This window comes from Elephantulus edwardii, unplaced genomic scaffold, assembly GCF_000299155.1.
Source record: "Elephantulus edwardii isolate Elephantulus edwardi_28Jun2011 unplaced genomic scaffold, EleEdw1.0 scaffold00031, whole genome shotgun sequence".
NCBI lineage: Eukaryota > Metazoa > Chordata > Mammalia > Macroscelidea > Macroscelididae > Elephantulus > Elephantulus edwardii.
Window position 1 is genome coordinate 22,402,647 of NW_006399781.1, and position 18,588 is coordinate 22,421,234.

Sequence of the window (18,588 nt, forward strand, 5' to 3'; positions counted from 1 at the left end):
AAGTTGGAAAATCTCCTTCTGTGTGATTTACTGCCTCTGAAAGCATGCAGGTGTGTCTGCAAGGGGCTTGTTGCAACTCGATGGTACACACATCATCATCAGGGAGTATTAGAGAGAGAAATACATGTGAATTTAAGAGACTGGGCTAAAGTGTACAAACATTTCAATGCTTCTGTACTTTCTGAAAAGTTTGTTAATAATTTTCACGATTGGTATCTGATCAGAGTTGGTAACTGATTTAACCTTCTCAAGCCTTGGCAATGCACTTGAAAACAATGTCCTAATCAAATTGCCATAAACTGGGCCCACCATATGGAAAGGCTGTTTTATCAGGGAGTCAAGTCACTTGTTTCCAAATCCTTTATCCATCTGCCCTACTTGCATGTTTTATAACTGGACAGGGCGAGAAGCTGGAGCCAGACTGCCTAGGCCGTGAGCCAGTTCCACCACATAGTTACAATATGATCCACTGACAAATTACTACACTTAGTAATTGTTTCAGTTCCCTCATCTCTACAAAAAGACTTCACAAGCTGCTTCTGAGGATTAAAAGCATTACTTGCTACATGTTGAAATGAAATATTATTTTGAAACGACACTTAACCTTTTTAATATCTGAAACTATGACAAGAAAATCTTTTAAGGATTTAATTTCACTGAACAGTCAGAATTGATAGACTGGACAGGGCAACAGAAAGAGTTTGCAATTGAACCAGATCTCAAATGTCTTACTTTACAAATGTGGCAACATGTGTTAAATGTTGGTGTTTAAACATTGATTAAGGAGGAAAATGCCTTCAAATCAATGATTATCAATATTATACAACAGAGAAATCACTATTTCACCCTTCAGATCACCTAGGTGAACCTGTGCCTTTTTCTTTTCCCATGAACTGGATGGATTCTGTTCCTCAGAAAGTATTGTTCCCTGTGATCTTCAGTGGGGAAATGTTTGTATTGATTTCTTCTTGTCTACTCTTCTTTTAAGAGAGCTCTGGTGGCCAAGTGGATAAGTTTTGCTGCCAAGCCAAAGGCAGGCAGCTTGAATCTACCTGCTGCTCCTCAGGAGAAAGATGGGCAATCTCCTCCCATGCAATTTAGAGTCCTATGAGTGGGTTCAATGAGTTCTCTCCCTTACAAAATTCCCCTGCGTGGATGATAAACTTTTTAATATAAACCATGTCACAGCATGGCAATCTTGATTTTTCTCCCATACTTTTACCCTCTTATTTCTACGCTATATTCTGCTAAGTGCCTCTAACTTAGTGCATTTGTCATCTGCATTCATTCTATCCAGCTCTTCCCCTGAGTTTATTTCCATGACTCATCTCTGACTCAACACTTTTATTGAATGTCTTTATGGTGCCAGAGAGTGTCTGAGTAATATTTCATATATACTTAGAACTTTTTTGGAACACCATCTTCAAATCTAAGGATGAGTCATTTCTTTTACACTGTTTATTTTCCTCAAATTTCTGTATTTGGATTGTCTGCATCATTGCTGTTTGGAAATCCATTTTCTTCTGTCTGTAGTTGTTGGTTCCTTCAAAGGAATGTGGTCTGTGCTATGAGGGGGATAATAGAACACACAGTTATACAAGATAGGCTCCTAGCTTGCTGTTTATGCATATGGGCTCTCTATCCCATCAGAGACCTACAGCTAGTTATGGTTTTAGGGATCTTCTCTGGTTCAACATCTACATTCAGTGCTTAGGCTTGAATACAGTTGCCGTTGCTGCCTATTACCTAATCCAAGTCAGGAAAAGGGTTCATTATATAGCTATTGCAATTGTATCTCTCACCTAAATTACTTCTACACATTTTTCTCTTTTGTAGTTTGGGGTTTTCCTGTGTCATTGCCATTTTGACCACCCTATAGTTGTTGGGTTTAAGCAATGCTACAAGAGGAAGACAGGCAATTTTCTCTAGTCAGATTTACAATCACCTGAAAAACTTCTGGAGAGTCTGTGAAGAGTTAATTCTGATTAAATATCTATGAGAGATGATGGACCACTAGAAGAATAAACAAATCTGTATTGGAACAATGCTCCTTAGAAGGGAAGATAGCAAGATTTCTTCTCATGTACTTTGGAAATTTTAGTAAGAGGAGCCATGTTCAATAAAGAGTCTGTGAAAAAGAGGAAGCTGGATTAACACAGTGGCTTTAACGATGGACTTTGTTATAGGCTGAATCTGGTTCACTCAAACCATATGTGTGTCATGATATAATCTAGAAATTATATAGTAAAACATTATAAAACAATAAATTATAAAAGAATTAAGAGTGTAATAGAAAATCCCTTGTTCTCATGATAGCCTAAATGCATGTATGGGAAATTTTCCTAGGGTGTGGCCTATGGACCCCTTTTCTCACTAGAGAAAACAAATCATTTAAGAAACTGGACTACATGAAGAAGAATGTGGCGTCAGAATCAGAGGAAGACTCATCAACAATCTGTGTTAGGCAGATGACACAATCTTGCTTGCTGAAAGTGAGGACTTGAAATGCTTGCTAGAGAGGCTCAAAGACTACACCATGCAGTGTTGCCTTGCTCTGTTCGGAGGACTGCTTCTTGATCCAAGTATAGGTTTCTTATAAGCATCATCAAGTGTTCTGAGATTCCCATTTTCCTCAAGGTTAGCCACAATTTATACCATGAGACACTTTAATAAGCATTTTATAGTACATTTTTTCTTATAAAAAAAGGCTTACACTTTTGTAACTATGAGTAAGATGTTTTTGAGGAGTGGTCGTCTTTTTTAGGTAAGGTTTTCTGCAGGACTACTGAACAGATTCTCCACTAACATAATGGCAGGGAGAGGAGAGGTCTTTGAGGGGGTAATTACTCAATTTTTCTTAAAATTCTGTATTTTTATATGTGGAAAATCATAGCCATTAAAAGAAGGTTTACCCTGTGTTACCAGGAGGAGGACCTTACTAAAGGAAAAAGGGTTTGTAAAAAAACTGAAAAATAGTGCTTTATAGGAGGCTTTAGGGCATAGGCCTCTGGGAGACAATGCAACCTTTGTTCAAAACAATTGCAGGGGGCAAAAGACTTTTGAAAATTCTTTGCTCATATCTCATCATAGAACAACAGGAAGTAAAACTTGTGCATACTTTAATAAATGGGATCTGGTCCCTTCAATGATTTTCTTTTTTACATAGACCTAAAATTAAGAAATAAAGTTATTATGAATTTAGCTTTTATTCAAAATTAAATAAGCAAAAGCAAAATTTGTAAGAAACTTTTACAAATGACTTACATAAAAGAAAGCTAGTAGAGACAGTCACAACTTTGCAACAAATAATTACAAAAGTATCTAGGGCAGCATGAATATAAACCATGCCACAGCATGGCGATCTAATCGTGATATGAATAAGGCATAACTAACATTTGCACCAAGACCAGAATTTAAAAAAAAATCCAAAAAAACAACAAACAAACCAAAACAAACTTTAAAAGCTTACTTCTACTTTAAGCTTCTTTTCTTCTCCAAGTCCCTCAATGGGTTTATACTATGTAATTTCTTTTTTACAAACAAACACAGTCTGTCAAACTATAAATTACATAGATGGGCAGTTAATGTCAAAGCCCCTAAAATGTACAAACTAACCGGTACTGAATTGAGTTCTCCATTTGCCTTTATGTACAGTTAAATGTAAACCATATTTTCACAGTTTTAAGTGTTTTATGAGTAGATGCACAGTACCATGTCAGGTTTGTAATTGTTCCTGAAAACTGGCTCTGGGTTCTACATCCAATGCCTGTCAGGCACTGTGATGTGAGTATTTACATAAATAAGAAACTGTGTCATAGTCAATGGTCAAGACAGTCCAGCAAGAGCAGTATTTCCAACAAAGAGTGATACTCAATACCATACTTCACATACTTGTGCAAATAGAAGCGTTAGGACAGAACTCAGAGGCAAATTCAATTTGCAAAAACTTGTATCGCTATTGTTGTAAACTTGGGCAACAAATAACCCTCAGCAAGTTCTGCTCTCTATGGCTTTTTTGTTTTTCTTTTAAAATTTTAAAGCCAGAGAAAATGCACACATATTACCCATGCGCACTCGCATACATACACACACTCAGAACACACACAAGCACACACATAGACACATACACAACCCATACACACACATAGAGTTCTCATTTCAGTTTAGAATATGGTACATAGTGCAACTTTATCACAATGTAGAGGTTTAACACACATTCTGTGTGCGTTTTCTGTGCAAGTTCTTAGTGGTCTAAATCCTAGTTGAAGGTATTCATTTGAAGAACCACATGATTCAGGAGGTTGAAGAGAAAACAAAACAAAAACAACAGTTTCATTACATTTCTCAAACCAGCACTAGATGTGCAAAGGCAGCGAACAATCTGGCTGTCAATGCGGCCAGATTAGGGTATCTGTTTAAAGGAAGATCCAAGCAGTTGGTTACTTAGATTGGTCTCTAGAAAAATAGGTAAGAATATGCTGTATCTTTGTCAACCGTTCTTTCAAAGACTTCATTGACAAAACTGACAGCTGATATCGGGGATCTACAGGAAGAACCGCAAGCAGCCACCAACACCATGCAGGTCCATTGGGGGTTGCCTGAAAACAATCAACAGTGAACAGTATTAATAAAACATTTATGCAACAGTTTTAAATCGCATAAAAGCTATTACTTTCGCACATAACTGCGTGCCATTTTCTAACTCAATTCTATTAACAGTCACGTAAAGCAGGTTATTATTATGCCCATATAAGGGAAATGAAATTCAGAAATGCAACATGAATTGTTCAGGATATCTCAGCTCATATAATTAAAATCCAACAACAACACTTTCTACTGTACCAATGCTTTAAAATAGTGTTTACCATCCTCTGCACTACTATTTGAGCTGTTCTGTAACACTACCCAATATAATGGCCTCCACATTGTATTGCCAAATGTATGATTAAGGAAAGAATTGTCCCCCAGTCAATAACCTAGTCAAGAAGTTTTTATAGACTAAGGCATTCAGTAAAGCTAAATGACCTTTACATATCTTCAGAGAACTTTGGAATCCTAGGATAAAAGTGTTTCAGCCTTCACTTTTGTTGGAAACATTGAGCACACATAAACAAAAGGTCCCTCTGATGGTACAAGGGGGGATGGAGATATAGTTAGACCACTGGCTACTGAAAGGACTAGGAATTCAAAGAAAATAATCTGTATGCAATCTTTATCATTGGTTTAATTACTTTTCAGCAGATTTTATTACCAAATTTCTTAATGACATAAGGAGTTACAACATCAGTGTTGATCTCAGTAACATCTTTCAGAATAAAACGAGATTTCTATATTTGTACATTGTCTCTTCTCAGTTCAGTCTCATGGTCATCATTTTCTGCACAATGGAGAAGCCAGAAACTATTTCCCAGAATCCCTTTTCCCATCCTTAGTTCCAGGCTTTTCCAGTTGCTATTGACTTGACTCTGACTCACAGCTACCCCGAGGGTGACAGTGTAGAACTGCACTCCTAAAGGCAGTGACTTTTTTCAAGGGTACCTCTGGGTGCATTTTAACCACCAACTTTGCCAACGAAGAGGCATTCCTTGGATATTTAGAAGTTTGACAGGAAGGGGCTGTGACTGTCTGGAGACTATTGTAGAGAGAAGTGTGGGCAGATTCACAAGCCCTTTGTAGACAGCTTTCTCCACTGTTGCAGCATGGGATACTGGTGGAGGCTTTATAGTGATTCCTAACAATTATAGCAGTTCCCATACAAGTTCTTGAAAACTACATGATGTACTTCTTGGTCTAGGTTATATATGAGCACAATCAAGAGTTCAGGAGTTCCCACCCATTCTTCTCAGTATCAGTGATAATTTGTTCTTATCCATATAGTCAAATGCCTTTTCATAGTCAATAACATACAACAGCCATACATCTTGTACTCTGCTTTCAACCAGGATCCATCTGACATCAGCAATAATACTGGTAGTGTCATGGCCTCTTCTAAATCTGGCTTATATTTCTGTAGTTCTAGTGATTTTTGGATACTCTTCAGCAAGACATTGCTTGCTGTTGTGGTGTACCGTAGAGTCGGAACTGACCCACAGTTGACTGACAGGTTTTCAGAGGCAGTTAATCGCACAGATGATTTCCCATCCGTCTCCTGTGGAGCAGCTTGTAGCCTCAAACCATGTGCCTTCAGGATTGCAGTGCGATTTCTTTCCACTAGGCTAGAAATGTGCTATTAATTACTTTGTTCAATAATTTTCACAATCTGTTGGATCACAATTTTTTGGGAATGGGAATAAATACGGATTTCTTCTATTCAGTTGGTCATGTAGCTGCCCCCCAGACTTCTTAGCAACTGTTTATAGAAAGATGTATTTCATCAATTCCCAAGGCTTGCTTTGTTGTCAATGCCTTCAGAGCACCTTGAACTTCTTCCTTTATTACCATTAGTTCTTGATCATATGCTACTTCCTGAAATGTTTCAGTGTCAGCCAATTCTTTTTGGAGTCCGTATATTCCTTCAATCTTCTTTTGATGCTTCCTGGATCACTCAAGATTTTGCCTATAACCTCTTAAAGCTTGAATTTGTTGTTCTTCAGCTTGAGAAATGTCAAGCAAGTTCTTCCCTTCTGATTTTCAGACTCAAGCTCTTTGTACATTTTGTTCCAATATTTTGCTTTGTCTTCACAAGTTACCCTCTGAAATAGTCTGTTCAACTCTTTAGCTTTGTCATTCCATCCCTCTTGATTTCTTGGATTTAAAAACAGTATTTGAAGTCTCTTCTGACACCCATTTTGATCTTATTCCTTTTGCTTTCCTTATGAACAGTATCTGTGATTCTTACACAGTTTATTTGGCCTTGTTCATTAGTGTTCAATGCCTCAAAGCTATTTTTGAGATATTTAAAAAAAAATACAGGTGGGATAGACTTAAAGTCACTTTAATTCTTGTGTTTTGTTTTCATTTTCTTTAGCCTCAATTTGAACTTGCACATGAGTAGCTGACGGTCTGCTCTACAGTCAGAGCTGATAGAGTTTCTCCAATGATTCTTTCCACAGACGTAATCAATTTGATTCCTGTGCAATCTGTCAGGTGAGGTCCATATGTATAATCAACAATGTGTTTTTTATAAAACATAATTGTAATGTGTAAATAATTGAATGCACAAAATTATATCACTCTATCTCTTTCTGTCATCAAGTCCCTAATTTTCTCCTACTGGTCCTTCTTCCTTGTTCCTAACTTTTTCATTCCAGTCACAAGATGCTATTGTCCAAAGAGTACAAGGGAAAACTGCATAGTTGAAGTCAGGAAAGGAGTGTGTCAAAGATGTATCCTTTCTCCAATCTATATGTTGAACAAATCATTTGAGAAACTGGACTTTATGAAGAAGAATCCTGTGCATCAGGATTGGAGGAAAGCTAATCAATCAACAACCTGCATTATGCAGATAACACAACCTTGGCCCAATGAAAGTGAGGAGAACTTGAAGTGTTTGCTGCAGAAGGTCAAGGACTACAATCTTCTGTATGAACTGCATTTCAACATCAAGAAAACAAAAACGCTCACCACTGGACCAATAGTCAGGCTTATAGTACATGAAGAAAAAACTGATGGTGTTAACAATATCGCCCTGCTTGGATTCACAATCAACACCCTGGTGCCTGCATTCAGTAAATTAAAAGTCAAATTGCACTGGGAAAATCTGTTGTCAAAGATCTCTCTACAGTGCTAAAGAGCAACAGAAACAGTCAAAGCTAATACTAAGGTGTGCTTAGATCCAAGCCATGGTTCTTCTTACTCACTTGCTATGCATCTAAAGGCTGGATAGTCACAGGGAAAAGGATGAAAAAAGAATTATGTCTTTGAGTTCTGGTGCCGGAGCAGAGTATTTAATATACCATGGATTGCCAGGAGAACAAGCAGGTCTGTCCTGGAGAAAGTGAAACCAAGGTGTACCATGTTAAACAAGGATGGTGAAATTGAGTCTCACATACTTTGAGCATGTTCTCAGGAGAAGACAGGCCTTGGACATCAGAGATGGAAGGGTAAAGAGTCAGCAGAACAGAGGAAGGCTTTCGATGAGATGGACTGACATAGTGGCAGTGGCAATGGGATTAGGTGTTTCGGAGATGGTAATGTTGGTTCAAGACAGGTCAAGAAGGTTCAGTGCCATTGCTCATAGAGCTGGTGAGGACTAAGTAGTCCACTCCACAGCATTTGACAACAATGTGACCTACTACTTCTAGTCAACATCTGAGTCAATAGCAGATTCCCTGACCTTTACTGGCAACGTACTTGACCTTCACAATTCTTATACTTGCGCTGCTTGTATCAAGTAAGTCCTATAATAAACCTTTCACCCCTGGACTACCTAAAGAGGATGTTTTTGTCTGTTGTTCAGCACATTCCAATTGACAGAATGCTACCAACTGAAAGTAGGAATGGCAAATTGGTTAATAACCACCACCCCCCCCAAAAAACAGTAAGTAGCACAGATAGTAAACAAATTACATTTTTTATAAGCTGGTTGGGAAACATTTGTACTCTACTTATTCAAGTTTGTGCTTACCGAAAGTAATTTCTGTAGGGTCAATCAGATTCAGGTAGCCAAGAAAAAACAAACTTGTGACAACTGATAACAGGCTGAGCACACAGAATAAATGTTCAAACTGGACATGCTGATGTTGAAATTTCAAGTTCAAATGTAATTCAGACCTAACCAACTTTTGAGGACTGAAGGAGAGGCAGTCTGCACCCAGATGGACTTACTATGCATCTATTTCCATCTACCTACTACTTACAGTCACTCCTTTAGGAACTATCTCATCTTCTGACCACAACTCTGTAATTTCACTAAAAATATTTATGGCCTAAAAGTCAGTGCTTGATAAGTCTCTCATCAGATTTTCCAAAGCAGAGCTTCTTCTTTTATGTCTCCCACAGTGTCAACTACTTATGCAGAAAGGATCTGATAGGTAATTTCACAGACTGAGCTTAAGTATAAACCAATATATACATCAGCAAGGCTATAGGAGTTTAGTCATGTGAAACACTAGACATGAAAAGAACACGAATAATTTAAAATGAGCAAAAAGTCACAGATTAAAAAAGAGAATTTTTTCCCCTGAAATACAGAAAATGTTTTTCTCCCTCTCTTAATGACTGTCAAAGAATAATAGCAACAGGTAACTGTTTTAGGGCACACTCGTCTCATGGGAAAAATTGACTATATTAGGTCTGTACTTCATGCTTAATCTCTCCTTCCAAAAAATTCTTAGTTAAGGGTCTTCACTGGTACTTACTCCTATAGACATCTCAGAGGAGATCTATTCCATCTCTTCCCTCCTAAACTGTCCTGGGCACCAATGCTCTAGAAAACCTAGTCATGCTCCTAGCGGGGTTCATAGAAAACACAGTTTTTTTTTAAAAAGCACAGAAGGGGGGGGGAAAGAGAAAAATGTACTAGTATGGATTTATAAAATGAATGCCTAAGACTTTGGAAGCAATGGCAAAGCCACTATACCTGAAGATTTTCCTCTCTCTCAGGCATTGATCCAAAGTGCTGAAGAATTTGACTTCGAAATCTATCTCTTAAATTCTGGAACCAGCTGCACGCTTGAGAGTATACCAAGTTGTGAAGTTCTCTGAGGTCCTTTATTTCATCTTCATTCTCAACCTGGAAATATAACAATAAAGAAGACTTCTGTTGTCTTTGTGCCCACAATAAATGAGAAGACAAAAAAGAAAAGGATCAGAAAAAAGAGAGTAACATCTACTTTAAAGCTATAGTTTTAGTATCATTCTTATACTATACAAAGCATCGATTTCTGTTTTATATAGTTCAAATGAGGCCAGGAGGGAGTTCTGGTGAGGTAGTTTGTAGAAGATGCATTTCTATCTTAAAGACAGCTCTAAGGGAGAAAGAAGAGCAATCTTCTCCTGTGTAATTTATAGCCTAAAAAAAAATCTATTGGAAGGTTAGTTATGAATCTGCTCTGACTCAATTAAGAAGCTGTTTTGGTTTTTTAATGAAACCAAGCTAAAAAGTGACACCAAGGCTTAACTTCTACCTCATCTTGAATTCAGTATAATTCTGTAAAATCCTACAAGTAGTACCTACTGGGAATAAATATCTACACAAAGTTGGGAATCTTCTTGCCTTTATGATCAATGACTTTCAAGAACAATGGTTTAAAAGACTACAGCTCCTAAAATAAAAGGAAAGATGGGGGAGATGAGTACAGATAACACTAAAAATCTGACAAAATTAAAGCCAGGCACGAAAATTAAACAACATACCTCTGGAAACTCCATGAACTTTGATAAATTAAAATAGTTATAGAAAGGCTTCAGGCCTTTTGTTCATAGGGTTGCTATGAGTCGTGCTCAACTCAACGGCAATCAACAACAACATTGTTGTTATGTGTTGTTGAGTTGCCTGCAACTCATAGTGACCCTATGCACAATAGTTCTGAAACCTGCCTTGTCTTGAGCCAGTCTTACTGACTCCGACACACCAACCCTAGTTACTGTATCAATCCATCTCATCTGGGGTCTTCTTATCCTGTGCTATCCCTCCACCCTTCCAAGCATGATGTCCTCCAAGCACATGCGCAAAGTATGGGAGACAGAGCTTCAAAATCCTAGCCTCCAAGGAGAAACTTGGTTTCACCGTCTCCAAGACAGACCGATTTGTATAAATAACTTGTTTTATATATCAATATATGAACACAATATGTAAAGCAGCTTAAGCTGCTGCTGAGACTCAAGGCTGTGGCTACTTCCACATGCCTTCAGATTACTGGCTTGCCAAACTGCAAATGCAAACTAAATACATCAGCTTTCCACCTTAAGACTCAAGAATTTTATCACAAAATCCAAGTGGACAGATTAAGGTTAATGCACCCATTTATACCGCGTGGTGACCTGGTGTCAAGAAACTGCACTGCAATCCTAAAGGCATACAGTTCGAGGTCACCAGTTGTTCATTCTGTAAGATTAACTGCCTCTGAAAACCCACCAGAGGGTCAGCTATGGCTTGCTTCTGACTTGACAGTACAAAACAACAACAAATACTTTTCTTGCAACTTACCAGGTGCCAGGCAATGTTCAGTGTTATATACATAACCTATCTGAACAAATACCAAGCCTGACTCAGCCTTTCAATGATAACTAAATTGAAAACAAAAACAAAAACAAAGCACTACCAAATAACAAGAGGACTCCAAAAACATTTTCAAGTATAAAAGGTTCAGGCTATATAGCACATGAAACACAAAAGAACATACTTTTTGCTTTTCAAGATAAGATAAAAAAACTAAAATGAAGTTTAAAAAAGTATCAGCTTTGTGATTTCACAAAATGCAGGGAAAAAAGGCTCTAGAAAACAGAAGTAATAAAAACAAGCAATGCAGCAGACATAAATATTTTTAAAAGCAAGATGACAACAGAATTTGAAATTTTAGTATAAATCATATAAAACAGAATTACTACAATAAGAGGAGGTGGGCGGAAGACTCTGAAAAATAAAATTGAAGAAGCTTTTCCAGACTACTCAAGAAAACCATTACATAGATTAGGAAATTGAGGTAAAAAAAAATTATGGCATATTCCTAAAATCATCTAGACATAGAAAACTCTCTGAATCTTATGCTGTTCAATATGGTATTTTCTATTGTCGTATATGTCTAATTTATATATGTCACATAATCAAGGGATTTTATCATTAAAGAAATATATGAACATGAAAAACAAGGAGTTCATAAAACATTACATAACATGGGTGGCCCTGGAGGACATTATGCTGAGTGAAATATCTCAGTCACAAAATGACAAATATTGCATAACATCACTGTTATAAAGCAGGACTGACATGGGCAGTTGGGAGAATAGGGTGACAGCAGATAGATAATGAACACTGCATTGGAACAGATGAAGGAAAGAACTGTTTAAAATGAATATATGATTAGGCATTATACATATGACAACAGCCTAGAATAAGAGGTACATTACAAAGAGGACTGGGGGGAGGGGCATGAGTGAGGTAATTGTGCAACAATGAATGAATTTTTTTTTTAAGTGAACTGGGGAAGTGGGAAGAGAAGGATGGGGAAATGTGCAACAATGAATGAATGAAAATCCAACTTTTCTGTAACCTTTGTTAAAAATCACAATTAAAATATAAAATTTCATAAAAAATAAGCATGAAAATTTATACAAAACTGAAAGTCTCTGCGTTTTTGAGAGAAAAGGATTATTAGTTTAACTGTGCCTTTAGCAAATGATCCTATTTATCAAGTTTTCCAAGTAAGATTATAACAATCAACTAAAAATTTCAAATCACATATTTTTGTCTATTGCACAAAAAAGCTTTAGAAAAGCTTCATAATCATAAAAGATAACGAATATCATATCAACCAAGTTTAACAGCAGAGAAGCAATATGGCAAAAAGAGAAAAAATGGAACTTAAGCATCAAGAGAGCTGGCTTTAAATTACAATTCTACTGCACTGTGCATACAGGATCAGCAGGAAAATTACCAAAGTCTTTTCCTCATGGATTTCATAGAAATCTTTTCTCTATTATTAAGAAAGATTATTTTTTTTCAGGAGATAACACTACCTCAGTTATATGCTTTAAGTCTTCTAACTTGAGAGGAATGAGAATTATTATGTCAAACGGATCTTGGTTGAAAGCAGAGAATATACCAGAAAGATGTTTCCTTCATTCATTGACTGTGCAAAGGCATTTATGTGAATCATAATAAATCATGGATAATACTGGGAATAATGGGAATCCCATAACAAGGAACTGTACTCATGCAGAATTGTACATAGACCAAGAAAGTGATTGGAACAAATCAAGAAGACATTACAAGATTTAAAATTAGGAAACAGGTGCATCAGGATTGTTTCATTCAACCATACTATTCAGTGTGTAGATGAAGTAAAGAAGTAAAAAAACTGGACTATATGAAGAAAGCAGTAACAGGACTAGATTAATAACTGGCATTATGCAGATGACATAACTTTGTTTGCTGAAAGTGAAGAGGATATAAAGCACTTACTGATAAAGAGCCAAGACTAGAACTTTCAGAATGGATTATACCACAACATAAAGACAATAAAAATCTTCACTATTTAACCTACAAATAATATAACAAAGAAAATACTGAAGTTGCCAAAATTGTACTTAGATCTACAGTCAATGCCCATGGAAGGAGCAGCCAAAAGGCTGGACATATTTGCACTGGGCAAACTATGCCACGAAAGAACACCTATAAAGCAATGATGTTACCTGAGGACTAAGATATGCCTGACCTAACCCTGATAATTTCAACTCCCTCATATGCTTGTGAAATACAATGAATAAAAAAGAGAAAAGTCAAATTGCCCCATCTGCATCATGATGTTGGCAAAATATATTCAATATGCCATGGCTTGCCAAAGAACTTCTTGAAGTACAGCCAAAATGTTCCTTAGAAGCAAGGACGGTGGGACTTCATCTCACATACATTAAACATGCTATAAGAAGGGACCAGTCCCTAAAAAAGGACAGCAAGCTTGCTAAAGCAGAGTGCCAGTAAAAAAGAGGGAAATCTCCACCAGAAGGGTTGGCACAGTGGTTCAAAGAATGAACTTCAAAAATTGTGGCAGTGACAAGGGACTAGGCAGTAATCATTCATGATTCAGAGTCACTAAGAGTTGGAATCGGTTTGATGGCACCTAATACTTCATAAATCTATAGGGATTCAAAGAGTTCATATTTATGAAAGAGTTGGAATCGGTTTGATGGCACCTAATACTTCATAAATCTATAGGGATTCAAAGAGTTCATATTTATGAAAGTGCTTAGTACCAGGTGTACATTTAAAAAGCAATGATTGAAATGGAGAGCCTAATTAAGTCATTGAACAAATGATAGCATAAGACCCACGTTTCCATGATTCTCTTGCTTATTTTATTGTATCGCTGTAAGGCAGTAAGTCAGCTTTCTGGTACCCCAACTTACTGCATATGGCAAATTGCTGTCTGTCAACACTGAGTAGATTCCACTCTCAGTGATCACCTGCGTCCTACAGGGAGGAAATGCTCCAAAGGCTGTAATGCACACTGGTCAAGTACTTCCACTAACTAAAAGGTCTCCAGTCTGAACTCACAAGTCACTTCACAGAAAAACGATGAGGCAATCTACTTCCATAAAGATGACAGCCTTAGAAACCCCTCAGTGCAGCTCTACTCTGTCCCATAGTGTCCCAGGAGTCAGACATTAGTCCACGCAAGGATTCGGTTTAAGTTTTAATTTATGTTTAAAAAAATCAGAAATCTAAGCTATGGTGTTGCTGGGTGGATTCAAACCACTAACCCTCTTCCAGTTACTAACTGAGTGAAAACTATTTGCCTCACTCAGAGAATTTAGTTGGTAAGTGAGAATTGGTAACATCAACAGGGTCACATTAACCTTATCCAAGAAAGATATTCAACAATTTTAACCAGGAAAGATGTCACATGTAGGTATAGTGACATAGTACTTCACATATGGTGCCCTAGAATATACATACAGAATCCAACTGTCTAATTTATCATTTTAATGGAATACTTCTTAAAGTATTTTGTTAAGAGCAAAGTTCAGACTGCATTAGCTTTAACTACTAATAAATTAAGTAAACTAGGTGAAGGTTAGCAGCTTTCTAAACCTGGGCTGTCATGTCCATTAATTTCACCTGCTACTATTTAGCTGCTTTTCCAAACCTGGGCTATAAATTTAATTACTTTTACCTGCTACTGCTAGGCATGTCTTATACATCCATATGCATACAAATATTCTAGGCATTGCACTGCTTGTTGCACATGGAGAAATGAAGAGGATCTAGGTTCTGGCTTCCCAAATTCTCCACAAATATACAACGATTTAAGAACAAGATAAGAAAAAGGTAACTTGGGAAAGATTCTTCTAAGTGGCAGAGGGTCCTTGAGAGAAAGAACTAGGTTCATATGCTTAAAAACTAGTATCCTGTATTCCTGCACCAATCCCTGGGGCAGAGTATAGCAAAGCATCCTGGAAAAGGGCATTTCTGAATACCTTAACATCCTCCAGATATTCAATATCTGCAGTGCAGTAGCCATCTTTCATTCCTCTGTTCAGAACTTTAAACCGCTTGCCTCCAACTGTGTCAACCACAGACCTTCCATCAGGCAAGAAATGTACATTTCGAATTTGTAACATACAACCATAATCTGCAAAACTAAAAGAAAGACTCTGATTAGTATTCAAATAAATTCATGCAAGTTCTCAACCATAATCAAAGAAAGCTCCAATAAAGTAAAAAAAAAAAAGTATGTAAACAAAAGGCATACCTATTTTGTGCATTACTGACACACATTCCAAACTGTTTTGTTCCAGTCTGTATACTTCGTCGAATCATCAATCTGTATCTTGGCTCAAAAACATGAAGAGGGCAAGGCACAGTGGGATAGGCCATAGTGCAAACAAATATTGGGACATTCTTGGTCAAACTAAAGAAGAAAAACATTTCATTATTATATATCAGAGCACATTAATAAAATTGAGTGAAGCTTATAACTAGTGAATTCAGATTAAAAAAAATCATTCAAAGCAAGGTGATATTTTAATTTGTGGCAAGAGACCATTTTCTTCAAGCTGATGCAATGTAACACCAAAAATTCATTTGTGATCCTCTGAATTTATGAGAACTAAAATTTTGAGACCTCATTCAGAGTTAAATATCCTTGTGAGGAAAAAAATATTTGATTACAATTATTTTTTATATTAGTGATCTTTTAAAATATTTGTAGCATACAACACATAGGGTTAAGGATCTTTTATCTATGAAACTTTCATTTACTCTTAGATTAGAATAAGGAAAAAAAACTTAAAAAAAATTATAAATTCTTAGACATCAAAAAAATTTCCAAATTCACTATCAAGAAAACAGATAATTCAACAAGGTAACATATTCAGATAACTAAAGTGGCAAACATTTTTTCATTCCCAGATTGGCAAATGTTAAATGGAGAATAAAAGTAATATCCTATTTTTGGCAAAGGTCAGGAGAGGACAGTTTGAAACAGAACTTTTACAGAAGAATTTAGAAATAAGCAAAAAAATAATTTTTAATTGTAGCTTTTGAACCAAGAGGTTCCCTTTTAAAAGCAATTCTATATTAGGACCATAAGCGTGTTCACTATAGCACTATAAAGAGTAGTCAAAACAAAGAATAAAAAAGCAGGGACTGATAAAAGAGTCCATTTTTTATCCCACAAAATGAAGTATTCTGTTTCTATTTTAAAATAGTGTGTACCAATATTAACTTGGAAGAAACATAATAGCAATATGAAAAGAGGCTAAGAATAATGAGTAACATAATCCCAACCTTATTTATACTATATTTATAATATATATTAAAAGCTGGAAGGATGCATATTAATATATCCAAAGGGTACTCCTCTGCATCACAGGATTATGGCTTTTGCCCATCTGTTAATCTGTATTTCCTAGTTTATCTTCAAAATGACCTTAAATTACTTATGTAAAATTAATACCCAATAAAACAATGTTTAAAAATACAAGTGTAGTTTTTCTAGTTTTTAAAATGTGTACTCTGCCAGCACTGAGCACACTGCCAGGAACATAACTGAGTGAAATCCTCAGCACACCTATGAATTAAAGAGCCCGTGTGGAGCAATGGGTAAGCTCGTGGCTACTTAAGTTCCATAGCTGGAAACTACCTAGCAGCTTTGCAAGAGAAAAGACCTGGTAATTTGTTCTCATGACAAATTACACAACCCAGAAAATCATATGGGACAGTTCTGCTCTGTCCTATAGGCTTGCCATGAACTGTAATCAACTTGACGATACACAATAAAAACAACCTATTTATGAACCAGAAAACCTTGTAAATGAGGAGCTCCTCCTGGACTCTATACAAATGAGTGAACAGAAAGAATCCCTTTCCAGTTCCTCTCACTTTGCTGCCCCGTGCGTCACTGTCTTAGGTCACTCTTCAATGGGCAGTCAGGTTCCAAGAGTGAGTTTAAGATTTCAAGTCTTAACTTTGCCTGGCACTGATCAAAGAGGTTCATGATGTGTACATTAGAATATTTTCTGTCAAGTGCTTCATATAAAAATCACATACTGAAAAATCAATTCTGTAGGAAGACAAATCAGGATCAAAGTCTATAAAGGAAAAGAGGGAAATTCTCCAACCAAAGGCCTCTGGCTGCAGAAGACACTTGATGAGCAAATGCTAGAAAAGTCTATGTGTACAACTGATGTGTGTGTGGCTCTGTGTGTGTGTGTGTGTGTCCTGTTAAAAGAAAGTGAAAGAAATTAAGCGAGATCCAAGTGATAGATGAAAGATGGAAAGACATAAAGGGAGAAGATTACAAGAGAGTGAGACACAGCAAGTAAAACCAGCCCCAGCCTCTGCAGCCTCAGTTAACCATACATCGGGACGTGGCATATATCATGAAATCCCAAAGGCACCTCACAGTGATTCAGGTTTCTCTCCCCTCCCTAATAACACATTTTATCAGTCAATTAACTGGTGATGTGACTTCTAGTCACACTTTTCAATTTCTGCTTCAAGCCTCAGGGTCTCACCACCAGTTTTCTCTCAAGCTAACATTTTCCTAGTAATGCAAACCCTTTTTCCTCAATTGTCCTCCTGGTCCAGCTACCTGATCTGGCATTATCTGTGAGGGGCACTCATATCACTTTACCTCTCTCTTCCCAACTCGGCTACCCAATGTCGCTGTGGGAAATTCCTCCCCCAAGCTCAATAAAATACTGCTTCAGTGCAGGGAGTGGAGTCATTAATTCTCTACCAGACATCTGAATGTCACTAAAGGTACAGATCATTAGGGGGCTGTACTTTATAAAGGAGGCATGTGGCACCAGGATTGGAGGAAGACTCATCAACAACCCACATTTGCCAATGACACAATACTGCTTGCTGAAACTGAAGAGGACATTAGGCATTTGCTGTGGAAGGTCAAGGACTGTAGTCTTCAATATGGATTGAAGTTCAAAATCAAGAAAATTTTCTCATCACTCGGCCAATTCGCAGCTTCATTATACAGAGAAGAGATTGAGATTGTTGATTACTTCAGCTTGCTTGGTTCCAAAATCAACACTCTTGGCACCAGCAGTCAGGATACCAAAAGATGAATTGTATTGGGAAAATCTGCTGTTAGGGACCTCTCTAGAGTACTGAAGAGCAAGTCTGGAGACTAAGGTGCACCTGATACAGGCCATAGTCTTTGCAATTACTTGTTACACGTCTGAGAGCTGGACAATAACTAAGGATGACAGAAGAAGAATTGATGCCTTTGAGTTGTGGTGCTGGTGAAGAGTGTTGAACATACTGTGGACTGCCAGGAGAACAAAGAGGTCTATCCTGGAGAGGGTAAAACTGGGCTGTCCTCTGGAGGCAAGGATTTTGAGGCTCCATCTCATATACTTTGGGCATGTGGCCAGGAGGGACCAGTCCTTAAAGAGGGACATCATGCTTGGAGAAGGGTGGAGGAACAGCACAGGAAAGGAAGACCCAGGATAAGAAGGATTGACTCA

The 18,588-nt window shown here is 37.2% G+C and overlaps 1 protein-coding gene across 1 annotated transcript in view; it reads right to left on the minus strand.

Moving 5' to 3' along the window:
- Positions 1-3,187: 3,187 nt before the first annotated feature.
- The window catches only part of LONRF1 (LON peptidase N-terminal domain and ring finger 1), a 58,403-nt gene continuing 43,002 nt past the window's right edge, over positions 3,188-18,588 (minus strand). Inside the window, exons 9-12 of the mRNA XM_006884146.1 lie at positions 15,354-15,512; positions 15,079-15,241; positions 9,521-9,673; positions 3,188-4,598 (exon numbers count right to left, since the gene is read on the minus strand). Coding sequence (XP_006884208.1) covers positions 4,440-4,598; positions 9,521-9,673; positions 15,079-15,241; positions 15,354-15,512 — 634 coding nt within the window. The 3' untranslated portion in view covers positions 3,188-4,439. The remainder of the gene's footprint in view (positions 4,599-9,520; positions 9,674-15,078; positions 15,242-15,353; positions 15,513-18,588) is intronic.